The sequence below is a fragment of the Hippocampus guttulatus genome, chromosome 13 (assembly GCF_054856545.1).
Source record: "Hippocampus guttulatus isolate MCC_2025c chromosome 13, RoL_Hgut_1.0, whole genome shotgun sequence".
Taxonomy (NCBI): Eukaryota; Metazoa; Chordata; class Actinopteri; order Syngnathiformes; family Syngnathidae; genus Hippocampus; species Hippocampus guttulatus.
This window is the reverse complement of record NC_141273.1, coordinates 13,471,526-13,491,815: the sequence shown is the minus strand read 5'-3', so window position 1 is coordinate 13,491,815 and position 20,290 is coordinate 13,471,526. Positions and strand designations below refer to the sequence as shown.

At 41.8% G+C, this 20,290-nt stretch overlaps 1 protein-coding gene across 1 annotated transcript in view; it reads left to right on the top strand.

The window, feature by feature from the left end:
• Positions 1-280: 280 nt before the first annotated feature.
• The window catches only part of cdin1 (CDAN1 interacting nuclease 1), a 58,208-nt gene continuing 38,198 nt past the window's right edge, over positions 281-20,290 (top strand). The window contains exons 1-6 of the mRNA XM_086127522.1: positions 281-340; positions 578-688; positions 10,556-10,601; positions 12,342-12,406; positions 13,250-13,310; positions 17,478-17,550. Of these exons, the coding sequence (XP_085983648.1) occupies positions 582-688; positions 10,556-10,601; positions 12,342-12,406; positions 13,250-13,310; positions 17,478-17,550 (352 nt within the window). The 5' untranslated portion in view covers positions 281-340; positions 578-581. The remainder of the gene's footprint in view (positions 341-577; positions 689-10,555; positions 10,602-12,341; positions 12,407-13,249; positions 13,311-17,477; positions 17,551-20,290) is intronic.

Below are 20,290 nucleotides of genomic sequence, written 5' to 3'. Positions count from 1 at the left end.
CGTATTACTCTACATGCTTTTTTGTTACAGCTATTCCTCTCTCATTTACATATTCGTACCTGGCTGGGATACGTTCCATTTTATGTGCAACCTTACAAGCAGTGTTTGTGCACAAGCAGCGTACAAGCAGCGCGCATACGTGTACTCCAATCACGCTTTCCGGGAGGCAGCCTGTCGTCACCAGAATCCTGCCTACGATGCCACAAAAGAGCAAATCACAAAGTAGTATACTCAGCACTGGGAAGGGCTAAACCAATCAGCGCACAGCTCGCTCCCGGGTCATCACTTCAACTTCCAAGCGGGAAGTGGAAGCGCTGTCGCAAGGGGTCCCGGATGAATGGTAAACAAACCCTTTTTACAGGCTTTTTATCATTCCGTTACCATACTTAACTACATCTAACGCACGGACCGGATTCGGTAGCAAACCCTAAATTCGAAGTTGATTCGTTGCGTTTGTTCAAGCATAGGACGAAACACGACAAGCTATGATGACAATTTGTTTTGACAGTTTCGCTGATATCTGCTCCCCCTTATAAAAATCTGCCAGGTACATTTTTAAAAGGATGTGTTTTTACAGACATATGAAGATGAAACTCTCCCGTGCGGAATACAACGAGATAGTGAGATGGACAGAGCAACTGAGACCAACACGGCAGTGTATGAAGATGTTAAGAGAGAGATTTCCAAAGTAAGTCACCAGCCACCGCTGTATTTTATTGTGGCAGACACATGACACTGCGTTTGGACTTCTAGTACCATAATATGCATTTCTTGTCAATGAGAATGTGCGAGATGATAATTACATTCAAGGATACGCCTTCATTTGCAATGATACAACCATAGTTTAATTTGTTATGTGAACAAGCTAGTAAATCAATTCATTGGTATATGAAATCAATCAATATTCACTATTGAACTGACAAAAAGTGACCGTGCAACAGCTATTAATGCAGAAAACAAACAAACAAACAAAACCCTCCCTGGGAAAGTTAATTTACCAGTACTGTTGTCTGTTATTACTACTATCCATCCATTTTGTAATCCGCTTATCCTCACAAGGGTCGCGGTCATGCTGCAGCCTATCCCCGCTGTGTTCGGACATTAGGGTATTATCTCAGGGTATTACTATACACTGCAGATCATATTGTTTAATTATTGTAATGTTGTACTGTATGGTAGTAGGTACTGTAAACCAGCGTATTTCCAAGGCATCCTTGGAGATTTGTCCCCGCAGTGGCCAATTAACTTGAATTGGTACATACTGTAAGTTGGAACATGTAATATATTACTGACATACTCTTAATGCAGTAGACCTGACAGATAGATGGATGGATGCTTTATTAATCCCATGAGGGAAATTGGCAACTGAACTGAACTCCCGTATTAGCGATTTAAGTTTGTGGAGCATCATACTCATCCATTTTAAGCCTTTGTGAAACTTGTCATTCAGAGCATAATTTTTAGACTAGTTAGAGCTATGTGATGTCCAGTAAAAAAATAAAAAATAATAATAAACTGTCAAAGGCTATTTCGCCTCACATCTCTCAGAATGAGACCTGAAATTAAATAGAAAATGGAAGTGACTTTTTTTTGACACCCTGCACAATATACAGCAGGGGAAATCACAAAATCACGTGTTTTGGAGGAGGAAAAGATCTAAAACATGCTGGCTAAGTGCGCTTGAGGACCGGAGTTGGTGACCCCTGGTATACTGTATCACGGCATTTTATTGTCTCCCATGAACTGTTTTGGTACAAACTGTCTTGCATCATTAACAGTTTTGTGCTGTTATTAAGTTTGTATGGTCCAGTTTAATTTTGTGGTCATTAATTCCTCACCGGTCTTTGGAGTAATCCGCCGCGTAAAAATTACCGGGTGTGTTTTGCCATGCAGTGCTTGCACCCCCACGAATCGAAGCGAGGTGTTAATGGTGGTGTTTGCCTTTCTCCTTGACACCAAGGGCCTTTTTTTTTAATTGAACGTAACACGTGTAATCCCCCGAAGGCTCCTGGGACAGCACAACTGCTGATCCCACCGAGGTCACTTACAAAGTCACATACATTTGGAGCTTCCTATGCCTCGACTCGTGCCCTAGTCACCAATCTGGAGGAAAGTAGCTGGCCCCCAAAGTGGAATGCTGGGTAGTCTGAACTCGACTTGAATCCTGCAGTCAGTTACTATGAAGGAGTTAAAAGGAAAAAATAATAATAATTACAGGGACAAAAGCTTAATATGAGGGAATTAAGTATGTCCAAAAATGAATACCGGTATATAAAATTACACCATGATATCATAATTTTAAAAAAAGTCTTCTTTTAACAGGGGACACTTTTGCTTCCCATACTAGAATAAAGTGTAATTGCACATCTTCTGCAGTAGATGGCAGTGGTGTTTTCATTGTCAGAGTGTGCTTACTTCAGTTCTATGGACAAATTATACTATTTATTGTCATGGCAGAGAAATGGGGGGGGGGGGGAATATTTTCTTATATAATGTATTATTATATGCAGTATAGGGTGGCCCGGTAGTCCAGTGGTTAGCACGTCGGCTTCACAGTGCAGAGGTACCGGGTTCGATTCCAGCTCTGGCCTCCCTGTGTGGAGTTTGCATGTTCTCCCCGGGCCTGCGTGGGTTTTCTCCGGGTGCTCCGGTTTCCTCCCACATTCCAAAAACATGCGTGGCAGGCTGATTGAACGCTCTAAATTGTCCCTAGGTGTGAGTGTGAGCGTGGATGGTTGTTCGTCTCTGTGTGCCCTGTGATTGGCTGGCAACCGATTCAGGGTGTCCCCCGCCTACTGCCCGGAGGCAGCTGGGATAGGCTCCAGCACCCCCGCGACCCTAGTGAGGATCAAGCGGTTCGGAAGATGAATGAATGAATATATACAGTATTAGATAATATATTTCTTCCTAGGGGGGTGGGCGTAACAAAAATAGTTGCCTTATAACATAGGGTGATCAAACTGGAAAACAGATTGCCGGATTTCCCCTGTGTGCAGCCATACCTACGTAACTTTTGAAGACATCTCCTGTTCATGACTTTTTTTTCTCATAATATGATGACTACTCTCCAATTATAAACAATGATGCAGATCATGACCCATATGCTTCGGCACGAACAGCGTATATTTTAGTTCCCGTTGACCAACCTAACTTCAGTAGACCGTCCAAATGGCATTTTCTCCCCCCTCACGATGAAAATGGTACTGGTGAGTGTAATAATTGAAGGAAAACACAGGAGCCATTTTCATTCCAATAATTCTGCACAATCTCAGCCTCTCGGAGGTGCCCGCTTTTCTGTTTAGTCTTGCCGGCTATTGTTATTATTTCATTCAGCATAAGCAATCTTGGTGAGGCCCGTGCTCTTTAAAATGCCCGAGTCTCCTCACTGGGCCTGACAGGCAGGCGCGGCAGCGGTGTTTTCACAGCCTGTAGAATTATTCTGCTTGTCCAATCAGCTGAGCTGGACTCTGGAGGGTTAGTGATTAGACTGGCAGGAAATCAGGCTCTTAAGACATAACGTATCGACTAGGCCATCCATCATCTCTTAGCATGCACCAGGGTACACCAGTCATACCCCCCCACCGTCCCCCCAGTCCCTTCAGACTGCGCGGGAGCCCGGCCACTGCGTAAACATAGGCCGAGGTGGTCATGGTTGGAGAATTGGAGTGGGTTCATGCTTACACCGTAGGAAGACTATTTCTTTATTCGTTCAAAATTGTCTGGATAGCCTTAGTACAAAACTAACGTGTTTTTGTGGGAGGGAGCCAGACAATATTCTTTTATAGGATCGACTCTGTGTGTATCAAATAAACCATAATAGTGATGCGCCTATTAAATCGGATGATGGGAGACAGCTCTGGCAATTTTTTTCAAGGGCTGTGAAATAACTTTTATCATTGTCGATTTTTTTCTATTGTTAATACATTGACTGGCATGTTGATATCAACCCAATTTAGGAAACATTCCAGCTTTCTTTTCATTTCTGATTGTTCTTGTAAATTAATTTTCACAATATTATTACTTTCATTTTCCAAATATTGTTAACATTAAAAAAAAAAATTTAAGCGGGGTGATATTCTGATTCGTCACGACGCTAACTTTAGTCTTGTAAAATGGCATTGTTACGCTCTCACATATGCCTAAATGGAACATATTTAATCCCCATTACAGACGTTCCATCTACAACACGTCACAGCTTTATTGGAGTTCATTGACATTTGCACTTGAATACAAATGACAATGATTCTTCTCGAGTGTCACAGTAAAAGCAAATAAAAGTCAAACACTCACTCAATGCGATTGTTGAATTTGATGTTAAACAATAGCATTGAATAATTTATTGGGCCAGCATCATTTTAGAATCACAGCAAATGGGGGACGATTCAAACACGGGGACAAAGTGAAAGTAAGAGTCAATTTCAAGCTGATTTCCACGGGGGTGTCTCTCATTTTGCCTGTCCGACCATCAGTCCAGTGGGAGGAGAGTGGGAGGGTCCCACAGACGGACTAAAAAGAGACCCCCCTCATCTGTAACGGCCTGCATAACACAGATGTTGGGAGTCATCTGTCACCCTGGCCTCTCTTTCCGGGTTTGGGCTGCTCCCGGAGAGGTTTGGGAGTTGGAGGTTGGTGAATCATTGGACACGGTACTGTCACTTTCTTACCCCGGGTCACAATGGAGGCGCATGCTAATATCAACCCTGAATAAGAACAACAAGCCTCAAGCACCTATACCCATTGTAAGGACAGACATGCCAGTTGACTCTTATTTTGATTCAAAATGAATTGAAGGTTTTCGTTCCCCTGCAGAATTTGTATGATCTCACCTGGCTTACGTCGATTTTGATTGTCCAAAACATTCCTGAAGTTACTCAAAGCTTCTAAATTGTGCATTACTTTGACTGTGAGTCTAAGCAATAGTAAAAATAAATGGATGGGATTACCAAAGACCAGAAATTGACCTTGTGCGCCACCCCACGGTTTTTCCGGTGTGACCGCGATGATGATTGGTCTGTATCTGCAAGCTTTCATGAAGCTTCGGACAAAAGACTTCAATGCGTATTTGTTTGTAACAGAGAACATGTGGTGTCCTGCCCAAGTAGAAGACGTGCCGCAAAGGTGGGGCACCAGTGTAGGCAGACGTGTGACATCAGTCACATTAGGTCCTTCTCCTGCCATACATTAGAATTGGAAATGATGGGCTGGTCTCTGAGGTCTTGCCTAACTTCCCCTGGGCCTACAGGGAGGTGGGAGGGGGGGGGGGACCCCCAGTTCATACACCCTTTGTCCCCTTAAGTATAAGTAGTGAGGGGAGGTGAGTCCTCTCTGTCCTTCTGTGGTCTATTATGAATAGATGTGGATGTAATGATTAGCCCCACCCCTTTTTTCCCCTTATGTAAAACGCCATTCAGCCCACTCATCATATGTCGTCCCGAAAGGAAGCGCAGACATTTTTTTTTCCTCTTCACTATTTCTTTTACACTTATATGCACACACACACACACACACACACACTGCTCCCCTGCGAGGAGTCCCCCCACCCCGCCGTACGTTCTTTTGGAATTGGGCCCTAATGTGCCGTTTTCATTGGCACCGAGGCGGGCCACAATATGGCGCAGCGGATCGCTGTGGGAATATGAATGTTGATTAAGCATGCGCTCAGCCTTTTGAAATTCACCGAGAAGTGTCAGAATAATGGATGTTGAGCAAATGTCAAGCATTTGTTAATTTCTCTGTTATTGGTGGGGGTTTATCCAGCGTGATCTTTGGAGGCAAAAGCAAAGGGCAGGCTTGTTGTGGCATGTGCCATTGATATGGTGATTTCCTCACTCCAGACACTTTGTTTTTGATGGTAATATCTCGACTCAAGACGAAGCCGAGGGACTTGCTCATTGATTATTTATTGTGCCTTCAGTGTGTTTTTTTTTCTTCTTTACTCACTGGTTAAAACATTGCCTTTTACACTACCTTTGACTTGTCGATTTAAAATAATAGGCAGATTCTCTTCAGAATGATTTTCATCAACGAAGGCTGTGTCGATACCCGACAAGTAAGAAAAATTAAAATCAGAAGCATGAATGACATCATGCAAAAGCCATTTTGTATGCACACTTTGCATCCCCGGCACATTTTGCTGACATGACAAACATATGTACTTAATGAGCCGGATGGGAGCAGAATTTAATAAGATATTCTCTGACAAGTAGAGCACTTAAATTCAAAGAAAACAGATCTTTTTGTGTTGTAAAAAATAAATAAATACTTTTTGTGATGGAATTTGATTAAAAAAATGAACTCGCAAGCAATTTACCTGATCGCCATCAAATTTGAACCTGGCTTGCCGCTTAATATTATTGATACAATATTTTCATGAGCAGCCAGGACAATGACATGTTTAGAAGCTTTCTCCAATGCATTTTTTTAAACAGAGGGGAGCAACGGTCGAACAAGGAGAAGCTGTGCTGAGTTTACAACATTTACTGTATGTCAGACTGAGGAATTCATGAATAATAGATGCAATCAATTACGTGATGAGGAAGAACAGCAATGACGACTTCCTCTTCATATCGGGGATGTTGTCCAAGTACATTCGATAGACTGCGTTGCCTTTTCAACTCATTGAGCTAAAAACACCGATGTAAGCGGTAACTGTTTATAAGGACACGGTTTAGGGTAGAAACTATCTTTGTGGAGTCATTCCACCAAATAAAACACGCAGGAAATACGTATTGATGAAAATAACCTTTCGACTAGGTGAGACAAACACTAGCGATTGCGTTAGCATTGTCCTTCACCATAGAGGGGCATTGAAACACATTTCAGGTAGCTGTGCGAGTATTTATCTGAAGCTGCACGACAGCTACATTTGTATGTTTCTATCCAGTCCGTTTCAAATGCTTGCGTGTGCATACTGTACATTAACACAGAGGGGGAAAAAAAAAGTACTGTTGTTCTCGAAACGCTGTGCTGAGAAACAGATGTGAGCGTTTGGCCTATCAGCGTGCGTAATTAGCAGCTTTCGCGTATCTAGCTGTCGACACGTAGAAGAGTGAACGTTGTCGGCATGGCCACATGCTTTTAATTTTAACTGATGTCAATATCAAGTACAACAAAAAAAAATTAAACAACCTTTTCCTTCTTCCCACAATCATCAATGAAGGGAGATAAATCAGAGATGTTCTTTATCCAAATTAGCCAGTTCCATGCCCCGAAGTGTCTCACCACGCAACACCTCGCATGCATGCAGATCCACCAAATGCTAAGCGCCGCCACGGCATATGATACCAATGTCATTAGCCAGGTGGCTTTCATTACCTAAATTGCCGACGTTGTTTATAATTAATTATTTGTCAATTGGCATCGGAGAATTTAATTGATATTCTTAGCTGGAGGGTCCGATGCTGTGTTTTATTCAGCGCGCATTATAATTTTTTTTAAAATAAAAATACAGTTCTGCGCTCGCAACTAGAATTCGTCATTTTCCCCAAGCAGCGGATAGCCAAACTTAACCGAGCCGAAAGCGCAAAGCAGTGGAATGAGAAACTAGAATGCGCTAATTATTTTTAATCTCATCGACTTGTTTGACTATTTTGGGGCGCCTCAGTGCATATTACTGCCCCCATCTTCCATTGTAGGGGGGAGATAATGAGGTTGAAAAGGAACAATTCCTCAGCCACTCTAGTGTTTCCCAGCCTTCTGTTTTTTCGTGTTCTAAATGACATTTAAGAAGTAGAGCATGAGGAAGGGGGTGCGGTGTTGGAATTGAATCTTTGTTCCAACAAAAGTCAATTAAAATATGTTTAATGTCCAAATGACCATTGTTTGATTGAATACAAAACCAAGAATCTTGCTTTTAATGGGGTAGATGGACAGTTGAAGATTCGTTCGCGGAATAAAAAAAAAACAAAAAAGTCTCCAAATAGTAACATGCTGATTTGAGGTATAATTTGATTGTCATCATGCTCGGGATGGAAATATGACAGTTTAAAATAAATAAATAAATAAATAAATAAAAATTTGACTCAGGCCCCAAGATCCTTCATTGAGTCTTTTATAGGGACTGTATATTTTCTCCAAAATGTCGTCAATCGTCCTACCCCATGTGCTGCATTGCATCACAGGACAAGTCGGAGCATCAGTTAAGACGGAATTGCTACTGCGAGGCAGGCTCGGTCCCAGACGGGGGCTTGCTCATTGCCTCACATTTTAATATCTTGCAAGCATATAGTTCCCAGGGGAGACCAACTTCCTGATACATTAATTTTAAAGTAACTCGCTTCTAATGCACTCGCGAATGGGAAAAGTGGTATTTCACTGTAAAACTGACGCCATTAAACCGCTCTTGGGTTTGGGTCCACATCTTGGCAGTCATCTCTCATAATGCCCTGTTTTATTAATATCGTTTCAAAATAGAACATCAACCAAGTCGGTTTGTTGTTCCCTTTTTTTTTTTTTGGTGGCGTTTTGATAAGAGCTCAAAATGGCCCGACTCAAGAAATAAAAACAAAAGCTCCCAAAGATCTTAGGGGTTTTTGAAGCCGATCTATTTTCTTAGATATTAAGAGCAGTTTATGTCCCTTTAAAGTTAACAGGGTATAGATTTAGCAATTAGACTGTAATCATGCTCATTATGGAGTAATCCATTTAAAACCTAACAGATGTCTGTTCCAGCAGGAGGGATCGTGACGGTCCCATGCCAACCATCAGGCTGTAATGTTGTTGAAATGCTCAGGTGCAAGGTTGAAGTGTGGAAGACATTTTTTCCACCCCTCCCTTAAGTGTCCACATGTTGACAGTTGACCATTTAATGGTCCCCCCACCCCTCTTAATTGCGGCGGCCTCCTTCGTCCCCAAGCATCATTGTAAATTGATGCTGAAGCAGAAGTGTTGTTTTTTTTCCGCTGTTGTTCTCAGAGTTGCTGAGATTTTGTCTATTACTTGAAACTTGTGTAGCTTTATTTTTGGACAATGTCGCCTCTGTAATGAGTTATCACTGTTGGAATCTTCAGTTTATTTATGACTTGCAACTGAAATTCAAGCTGACTTGAGGTTTTGTCCATTCCGTGCTTTGTATGTACCGGTATATGTTTTATTCAGATAAAGACATTGCTAAGGTTTGACGAGATGCAACTAAACCGGAGATTTACAGTAACTGCCGGGCAGTGTGCAAGGTTGTGCAGCTACTTTTCATGCATAGTCAACCTTTGGTGCGTTTTACTGCCAGGAATACAATGTTTTTAGAAAAATGTGATTTTTTTTTTTTTTTGCAGGCATGAAATGAGATGGCTGTTACCAGCTGTGTTTTACAATAACACTTAACTATTCTGTATTTATAATTTCATATCCTGTATACTAAGCGTGTAACAAAAAATGGGTTGAATCGGAAAATCGGTTCTCACTTAAAAGGTACGAGTGAATCAATCAAATCGTTCCACTTTGAAATATATCAAGATACGTATCGTCTTTTAGTTGAGGGATTTCTTCGAAAGAAATTGCGCTTTTAAAGAGCTGTCAAGTTCAGTCATGCATGTAAAATGCCAACAAGAGCCTCATTGCATCATACGCTCTCAAAATGAGTCTCACGATATCGAATCGAATCACAATCCAGCTCAATCTAACCAAATCATTCCATTTTAAAATCGAACTGTCCTTGAATTGTTTCACACTCTATGAGTAATAAAGCTTCTTTTATTGTAGAGACCTCTAATATAAACCGATGGATGCAAAGTGAAGCATGGAGAGTCTCTGTTGCCGAGTTCTTTTTACACTTTTTGTGGAGGTGTGACGATGAATCGACGACACTCAATCGATTATCAAATACATGGATAATTCATTTTTTTTAGTTTGAAGAACATTCCTACATTTTTCTGGGTTGCAATGTGGTGTTCTGTTCTGTACAAGCAGGGGGATATTGAAGGCAGTCCCTCTCGCTGCTGCTTGTTTCCCCACGTTGGTTGTCTTTGCCAGGTGTTTGACATTGACCGGGGGCCGGGGATGAATGTAGCTTATGGCAAGCTTTTTGGAATGAACGGACTCCTGGGAGCCACTGTGCTTCCTGCAGTGCGAGTTTCCATTTTCAAAGCCCGCCAGTTGCTTTGGGGGATGAGGGGCGGGGGAGCGGGGGTGGTTAGTGGTTTCATCGTCACGCAGTGAGTTCCACATGCCAGTCCGAAAAGTGAGCCCATATCATGACCATTCTACCATTGTCTGTAAATTGCCACACCCCACACCCCCACCCAAATGTCATTAAATTCCACTAGATGAATCAAAGTGTTGCGACGGTATGTATGAAAGTGACATCAAACTCCTCACTCAAGCTCCTGATGTCTTCTCTGTCAGAGGTGATCATCTGGAACAACTTTGCCACACTCGTTTTCATGTTCCTTTTGATTACGGGGCATCTGGGCCATGCTTTGATGCTCCCCCCCCCCCCCCCCCACACACACACACACACACACATACACCCAACCACCGCAACACACCCATCCTCTCTTCCTTTGTCAATGTGTGCAGTGCTTTCTGGTAATTAACTTTGTCCTTCTTTTATTTGTTCCAGTCACTCGCAGTCCACTCTTCTGAGCATCTTCTCCCTGGAGTACCAGGTTCGAACTTTTCTTCCTTTGTGAGCCCTGACAGGTGCCTAATTGAATGATGAATGTCCCTTTATTTCTTTGTAATTGAACTGCCAGCTCTCTGATTGGTTTGGAAGATGCCCCTCAAACAGTAACCCCCCCCTTCGCCATATCCCCCCCACCTGCACCTTGCCAATTTACACTCGTTTATATCACCCACCTCCTCTTCCTCACGTCGACGCCACTTGCCTGCCCGAGCCTCGGTGGATGGCTGCCAAGACTCCCCATCCATCTGTCTAATAACATCTAGCCCCTGCTTATTTGGCGGACCTGTAATAAATTATGCTAAACCATTATTATTCTGACAATAATAATTTCCCCGTCTAGTGCGGCTGCGTGTGCTAAATGTTTGCTGACTCGCACTGTCACTGCCGCTTTCCATGCTTGACAGCCGATGATGATAAATGGCCGCCGCCGCCAGTGGCAGAAGGCTACACGGGCAGAAAATGGAGTCATTTATCATCCGGCTGACGGGTGTCAGTCACTAGGGCTGTCTCGGTGGAATTACATTTTTTTCCCCCCTCTTGTCTAGCAGTTTTTAAATTAGTTGTTTTTTTTAAACAATGCTTTTTCCTCTCCTAACCTTTGTCCTGCTCCTCAGCGAGGCGTTTGCATGGAAATGTCAGCTTGAGGAACGTGGGAATAGCATCATTGTTCGATCAGGAGAAGAGGGTAGAGGTGGGGTCTGTACAAGGCTACCTTTGCATACTTTGACCGCGCCATCACCCTCTCCGGGAAAAACTTATTGAAAATAAATCGCTTTGACCTAAGATCCCTCATGCTCATTCATAAGAACGAGTACGAAAGAGACGCCAAGGCTAAGTACGTCAGGCTTTATTTTATTCACTTGGACGGGGAAAACTTAAATCCTTCACTTTGTGACAAATTGAATGGAGTGTGAATTAACATCTTCTTGGAAGTAGCAGTCGGGATTTCCAGCTGAAATGGCATATTATGCAGTTGAACTTCCAAAGTCAATTTGTTTGGATTCAAAAGATCCCCCCCCCCCCCCCCCCCCCGCACGGGAAATAATGGAAATATAAATAATCCATTCCAGGGTCAAACTGTCAACATTCAACAAAATCCATCCATTCATCCATTTCCTATTTACGGGTGGGCTATAGCTAACTTTGGGCAAGAGGCAAGATACATCCTGGATTAATCACTGGCCAATTGCTGTGCACGCATAGACAATCATTCACTTTCTCACCTGGGCAATTTAAAGTATTAAATTAATGTAACATACATGTTTTTGGAACGTGGGAGGAAGTTGGGAGTACCCGGAGAAAATATTTTTGTTGCATCATTGGGCGTCGCCATTTACAGTATATAAAACTGAAAAAAATGTGCACTTGAATCTGTTCCTTATCATACTTTTCCCAAGAAATGTTTCATAGTCCAGCCAATGAAACATCCAATTTGATTAAAATGGTAAATGAACTGCACTTTTATAGCACTTGATCTACAAAATACAGTGTCGAAAGCGCTTTACACCGCCTGATTCATTCGCTTATTTGAAGACCACCGTAGTATGTTTTGAATCTCAGTGTGTTTTGAAAAAATGTAAAGAAATTAGGGTAACCGCTGGAATATTCAATAAAAAAACAAATAGGTAAAATACTATTCCTAATTTGATGTACCATAGTATTACAAATAGTAGTAGTGTTTTTAGTGGTTTCTAATGACATCTTTCTCCCATTCGCACCACAGAAACGAATCAAAAGGACAATTTCGAGGCACCACGCACCTGATGTCATTGAAAGCCACTACCAAAGGTACGGTGCTTCTGCTTTATGTCATTGCCCTGTTGGCCACGGGGAAATGGACTCCATTCATCGAGTACTCGGGAGTCAATCCAGACCGCTGCCTATTCCGTACTAAAAGTAATGCACCGTCTTAAGAAAAACAGTACATGTACTGTATTTGTATGACCGAAAGGCGCTCCTAAAACTCTTCAATTTTCTCCAAAATGGACGGTGCGCCTAAGAATGCACGTCGCCTTGTGTATGGACCCAGTTCCAAAATCTGTGAATGTTGTTGTGTGACTTTGATGAAGGTTCCGCTTGACTGCCTGATGTTGTGCCGACACTCTGTTTGTATTGAAGAAAGGCGGACGTAACTGAGGACAGCTTGCGGACGTTGAAGTGGGAAGGGTGGGCATGAAAGGGGACACTGAAGGCATGCATCCAGTAGCTGTATCTAGGATCTCGTATGTAGTACATGCATTTGTGCAAAACAACATCCCAAAAATGGCACCTCTGAAGAGACACGTTTACGGAGCACAGTTAAAACTGAAAGCTATCAGCGTACGTTTTACCATACCTGTAAGTATGTGAATAGTGAATCTCAAGCTGTTCTCGAGCTGGGGAGGGAAAACTGCCTTTTTGGGCGGCAGCGGTTAACTCGCCACTTTATTCATGTCTGGCTTTGGGGGTTTGGGGGGTTGGATTGGAAGCACTCTGAGCCGTGCTGCTTTAACCACATCGAGCCTGCCATATGCCACCCAGGGCAAAGTCATCAGGGACATTAGCATGTCTCGGCTAGCCTGCGCTGCTCCCCTCTTCTGTCTGCTTCACATTTGTTGTCAATGCTTTTGTTCTTCTTTTGTTGTAATGAAGGTATCTGAGCGAGGCCACGGCGCATCCCTCTGCTCCTGTCTTGCTGGAGTTGGCCAATGAGGTAATGGTTTAAGCTCCACCCCCACTCCCCACCACCCCTCCAGCTCCTTCATTGATGTCCTTTTGTATGAATGCCTAGATAGAGGTTGGCAGCGGTTTTTGATTTTCTCCCTTGTCTGTTAGTCATTATGAAAATTGCTGAAATGGTCCACGCCATTATCAATTATTTAATGTAATTAGCTCTCACCTCCATCAAGCAGATGTGAAAATACTTTGTTGTGTTTTATCGTGCAATTTTCCCCAAATTGCCCCGGCCCGGGCAAAGTGCAAACTGCAGACAGGTGAGGAGCGAAGGGTCAGCCGTTAATTCCTCCTTCTATCACTTCATTGCTTGTTTGATTTGACATGATGTCGCTGGTTGTGCGTTAGGTTAAGTCATGGGTATTTACGAAACCTAAACAATGACATATGTAAAAAATAATACAGACTGCATTCCACTAACGGCGACCAAGGGGGTGACTCTAGACCGGTGCGGAGAAATCGCATGACACAAAGCAGATTTGGTGGAACAAATAAGTTACAAGTTGTTTCCAAAACAAACATGGATACACGCATCACTGCGGAGCGACCATATGTCTGAATAAAGATGCCATATCCACAAAGAACACGGATGGGAACGTTTTTAGAAAATGCAGCAAGACCCCAGCACACTTTAAAGTCCCTGTAAAATGAAAATAAATGTCTTGTAAATTTGACACACGACAGAGGAGAGTTGGTAACATCCCTGCCAAATGATTTAAGAAAAAACATCTCCACGCATATAAAATGAGGCTTCAAAATAGCCACTATCTCTGCTCTCAGATGCTGTGAGCGTGTCTGCTGAATGCACTGAAAACCACGCCCGTTCCAACTGTCCATCAAACACCTCTTTTACAACTTGGAAAAAGTTTGTTACCCTGTTTAGCGTCTTTCTTATGATGACATATAACTTCATGTTTGGGCTGCAAAAATATACTGTTGAAAGCCCCCGGTGGCTGGAATATGGGTCGGCCACACTGCTCCAAGGAGGAGCTCTAGAGTGGCAACATCTGCCCAAATCCACAGTCCACACCCAAAATAAAAATGCCCTACCTCATGGCGCTTTTACCTTCATCACTGTGACATCTACACACTCATGGTTAACAACAAGGCACTCTAAAGCCGTGACACCATCTCAGAGGTTTTCAGTAATTATCTTCAAACCTGTAAAAGGTATTTTGAAACAAACGACTAAATTCACTTTAAGGGGTTGTAAAATAATAGGAAAACATGTTTACATGCTTCACCGCAGCTGTTTTAGTTTGCAACATGATCCAAATGAGCTCAGTGGGCAACTCACGTCTTTGAACTGAGATAATTACAGTTATTACATGTTTTTCCCACTGATGAGAATCTTTTTGAAGGAGATGGTCATAAGTCTTTAGTTTACTACATTATTCGGAGGATTTGAAGAAATATGGAATATACTTTCAAGTGCACTTGATATGTGCACTTCATCATTTTTTTGCATTTTGTGCTTCCACTTAGTCCACCCAAAGCAAAAAAAATCATCACTGAGTTTGTGAAACCAGATGTCACTTCCTTTTATTTATTTGTCATTTCCGCACATTGCCCCCACGTCACTCCAGCCTGAGTTTGCCCATTTAAATCCACATTAGAATTTTTATTGCGTCCTTAGACCAGTCAATGGCACTGAAGTGTTTCTTAATCTAAAATCAGAGGAGCTCACATGCATCAGTGGCGCCTCAAAGCTAACTGTCATTATTCATTCTCCATTTAATTGACACAAGGTTTTTTCTTCCTCTTTTTAAAGGACTGATTCCGGCTCCGAGATAACTGTCTATGAACCATTTAACTGTCATTTTAATATGCTACTTAACATTTAAACCAAGCACTCATGCTCTCTCAGACCACTAATTGATGTAGTTTCATTCCTTTATGAGACAATATATCTCCAATGGCGAGAAATGATTAACAATGATGAAAACCGCTACCGGACCCTTTTCGCCCCTAGTTGTCCCCAGTGAATATTGCCGTTTTATGCTCAATATAGACGTTTTATGTAAAGGTCAGTTAAACATAAAGGCTTTAGAATAGATGCCAATACGCCTTAACCTTAAGTCACGAACGTCTTCAAGCTTGTTGGAGCAAAATATTCACGAGGGGACGCACAGCTGACATTGTATATGTGGTCTGGATAGCAACGCGCCTCACTAGACCTCATTTCAGCCAACATTTGATTTTTAGACTTTTTTTAGGCACTGATGCGCATTTGATTTCGGTTCATTCCCACTTTTGATAGTTCCCCCCCTTTTTTTCAACAGCAAATATAGACTTGAAAAGTCCTGGCGCATCGAGTAAGTATGTAAGACTGCTACGTTAGCTTATTGCGCTAGCTGGCGACTTGCTAGCTGCCACAGGTGACTTGGGATCAAAGTATGAAGCGTTGTTGGTGTGTTTATGTTTTAAATTACATTTGTTGTGGATTTGAATTGATACTTTTGCATGACTATGATTACCAACCTTCCCTATTTGTCCTTAACATTAAAATAAAGTGATAGATGATGGGTATTTTGTGTTTTTTTTAAGTCATATTAAAGTGGTTAACTTCCTACTTATACATGACATAATAATGTTAAAACGGTAACCGAGGAATTTCCTTTTCAGTTAATAAAGGTTCTGTGAGGGCAAGGTTTGGGCCCTGGAACTCATTATTGCAAATGTAATTAATCTCTCTGGGAAATTGTGTTTTGAAATAGGAGAATTGTAGGTCGACCATGGGTCACGCAACGTTATTGTGTTCGAGACTTCCACACTCATTAGCCCTGGGAAAGAATGAACTCTGGAATATAATGCACAAAAATTATTTACCACAGATCAAAGATGACTGGTAAAGTGCTATAACGCATGCATTCTGTCTTGAGGGGGGATGCTGCTGCTTTACCGGGAATCTATGATCCTCTTGCTATCCAAAGGTGCAAATGGAAAGCAGGCCAATAAGCTGAGAGATAAGGTCTGGGTGTGACAAAGAAGCAAAATGTAGTCGGAAAATCTAATCGCTATGCTCTTTATTGAGAGTGGCCTTTTTTATGTTGCCTTCTTGAAGTCATAGTAGGGTGACACTGACAAATGCAACTGACGTTAAAAGGAGAGACTCTTGTGAAGAGTCAATAAGATGAGCTAAAAGGCTTTTTAGTTCCCTATTATGAAAACAATATTAAAATATTAGTTGTTTTTACTTCTGCCACAGTCCTCAAATAAAGGCTTAATTTGCTCTGAAGCAAAAAGGTTTTGGAACGCCTTAATGTGTCGTCTTGTAGTTGATGTTGTTTGAGTTAATTGAATTAAATGGTTTCCAAAACAATTTTAGTGCCTATCATTGTGTCCAGCACTTGATCGCTCATTTTTACTAAAAACAATCGTGGACAGATTGCATCTTGCAAATTATACTACTTCTGTCAAGCGCCTTGAAATGTCTGTCAGCTAGTTTGATGCTGCAAAATGTACACAACCAGTTTGCACCAAACCTTTCGAGGACTTGCGCATGGGTCAAAGAACAAGAACAAAATAAAATAAAATAAAATAAAAATCAAATGAAGCTCCAGTGAAAACAAGCCTGGAGTTAAGTTGTCAACCACTGTGGTGGAATATTGTAGGCCATCACATAAACAAAACAAAAAATTAAAAGAAACTTGTGACATCACAAATCTGGTGAGAGTGCAGATCACAGAGCACCAAAATAAATTAGAACATTTGTTTTTCTTTTTTGTAGAACATACAACTTCCGCATGATTCCGGGGCTTGTGATTTGTGTGCAGATTTTTTTTTTTTAAATATCTAACATTATATCAAAGGCCTTTTCTAATGACATCAATCTCGTTTCAATTGTGATAAATACTGATATTGAATCATCACACAACTTGAATGTCAATTTAGACATCCAGGTCAAACTAATCCACAAAGATCCAATCAAGGCAACCGGATTCTTTATGTTGTTGAGTTAGTCATGGTTTGATAGCAGGAACAGGATAGAATTATATCACATTCATTATTTGCTATGGGTAAAACTTACTTTTTCTAATTAACACAATTTGGAATTTGATCCCCTTGCCAAAAAGAAATAATTGTGTATTCATACCATACATTAAGACTTATTTTTTTAATTAAGGCTAATTCTCTAATTTTCTAGGTGGATTTGTCTCCTGCGCTGATGGCTCGCATCATCCTGGACAGGTTCCTTCAGGATCTGGAGGGCGAAATGCGTGAGTTTCCATTCGCCCACTCAATCATTGTCTCCCATCAGTCTTAATTGGAGTGGTTTGTCTCTGGAATCCGCCTTCTGTTCTTGCCTTTGCTGTATTTTCCTCTCTGCTCCATCCAAATGCGCAACAGACTACCTCGAGTAGGTTTGACGATTGAGTGGTAGGAGGGCCGCCGCCCCTCAACTGCACTTTGGATCAATGCGAGCTCACCTCATCAGTGTTATTTATAACATTGAAGTCCTTCCCCCCCTCATCCCCAGTTACATCCATCTAACGTAGCTTCACCTCCTCCTTATTCCTGCATCCTCTCTGCAACTTTCCTCCACTGAGGAAATTGTGTTGGCAAAACGTGACAAAACAAAAAGCAAAACAGCGCAGAGGTCGTGCTGATGGATGAGCTGCAGGGGAAGTAAATTACAGTTGCTTTCAACATTTTTTTTTTTTTTTTTTTTTTGAAAATGTCACAGACATTGTCCAGAAGTTCTGTCAGAAATGTGAAGGGACAGTCAGGCAAGTGTTAGCAAAAACATATGAGTAATTCATGGCAAGCTAGTTGGAAATAAAAAACATAATAGGTATCATCGACCTGAATGTTACTTTTAAGTATTTTTAGTTTGACTAGGCAGGTATCTGCTACACAGTGTACGTAGCTGTTAAATGTTAAAAGGGAAGTGAAGTCCAACATCTTCTTGACAATAATCTGTTCTTTGCCGCACCGCTACTCCAAATACATCATTCTGATTAATATTGTGTTTGTGGAATATGAATTAAGGAGGAAATCCACCTGTTTTTATCCACCTCAGGAGGCATCAGAGTTGCTCAGGGCTCAGTTAATGTTCAAATTCCAGGAACAGGTGATCGTTACCTGAGCCCCGCGCAACTGTGATGTCACGTTCATTCGACAGAAAGTGACAAAATGGCCGCCCCCAAGAAAGCTAAAAACAGGTGAAATGTTTTACTTAATTCATATTCTCAAATGTAATATTTATCAGGAACATGGACACCAGTTATTGTCAAGAAAATTGGCTTGCCATGGTAATTTGGCATTTGCTTCACTAATTTTTGAAAAAATAAATCATTTAAATGCAAAAAACATCACCATCAACAGCCCTATGCAGAAGCCTGCTTGTTGACCAGAGAAGACGTGCTCGCTATTTAATCACCAAGGAGATGGAAGGGGATGTGCGTTATTTTCGAATTCACCGCCGCCCGGCGATTTGTCAACGTCAAAGTGTGATTGCTTTGGACCTACAGCACCGTTATCCACTGCTTGTCAAAATACAAGTCGCCGCGGTTTGTGGAGGTGGTCATTCATCCGGCAGACGCAGGCAATCTCGGATGTTATTAGACCGCTTCCCTGCGTTGCTATACAGTGAAAACATGATTTGGTGTTTCACGGCGTGTTTGATATAACTTTGAAAACAGTAACACTTGTGAGCGCATCGTTATCAAAAGAATAATTTCATAGGAAATACAAAACGTGAAGTTCATCATCCTACGATTTAGAGCACATTCTATTCTATCAATATCTATCATACACATGATTAGCAGTCACTTTTTTTTCTTTCCTTTTTTTTCTCTCAAAACAATCAGATATGAGAGTCAGCAATGTCGGCTTTCACAAGACTGAAATTCGCTCCATTTATCTTTTCATCTTTTGATCGTTTGAGCTTCGTAGTCTTGCGATGTTATTCATTTGGCACGACCACCATAGCATCTACGAGCGTGATGCTAGCTAGCTTTGACGTCACAGTTCACTCATCTCGGAGGAAAAAAAAATAGATTGTGAACTGCTCGAAAATATATTGTAGTGGTTTGGAGGGAGTTAAAGGGCTAATTATGTTTCTTGATTTTGGAAAAAGTTATGTTCATCACGTGTTTGGAATGCCAGCAGCCTATTGTGCTTTTCTGTAAAATTGTGACGTGAAAGCGGTCGTATTCATGACCGGATTAGGCCGCTTAAGTCCCTGCGGAAGGCCGCCCGCCACTGGTGTATTACATTCAAGTCGTGCGTTAGCATCATGAAACAATGCCTCCTGTAGGGAATTGTCTTTTCTGGCAATTAGCTCATGGGCTGCTTCAGTGCTAGTGGCAGGCACATTTGTCATGCTCCTCCTTGCACACGAGTTACTTTCGGACTCCAAAAACGTCCTGTGAAGATCAATAGACTTCTATATAAGGGACATTAACCCCGACTGGGGGGAGTGGCTCGCTGTTGTTTTTTTTCCTCTTTCTTTAATTCTCTCCATTCTCCTTTGCATCCAAGAGATATAGGGACGGTGCCTTTGGGTGCTGGGAATATACGTCTGTACAATCACCCGTGCTGGATCGATACAGACTTTCAAATTGTTTCTTGCGCCTTCCTTGTTTTGTTTTGCGACTCACCATGACGAGCAATCTCTCTCACACACACACACCGTCACCCCGCCTCCTTCTCAGAAGGTTCTTTCAGCGAAGAAAACATTGGCAAGAGCATCCACGAAGCAGAACGAAATGGTATATGGTGGCTTTCTAAATAAATCAATGCGTTCAAAGCAGTTTAGTATGTATTGAATGTGATATCAGCAATCATAATGATCCTTGTCTCGTCGAAGCTGATTTGTCCCAGTTGTAAGGGAAAGGTCGCATGAGAACTTAAATGCAGATTTAGTCCACTATATGAAGGTCATGCGCCTCCGAAGCAGGAGTATTAAGGAAGCTGAAGGCATTCAGTTCTAATATTGAAACAATCGACTTGTCT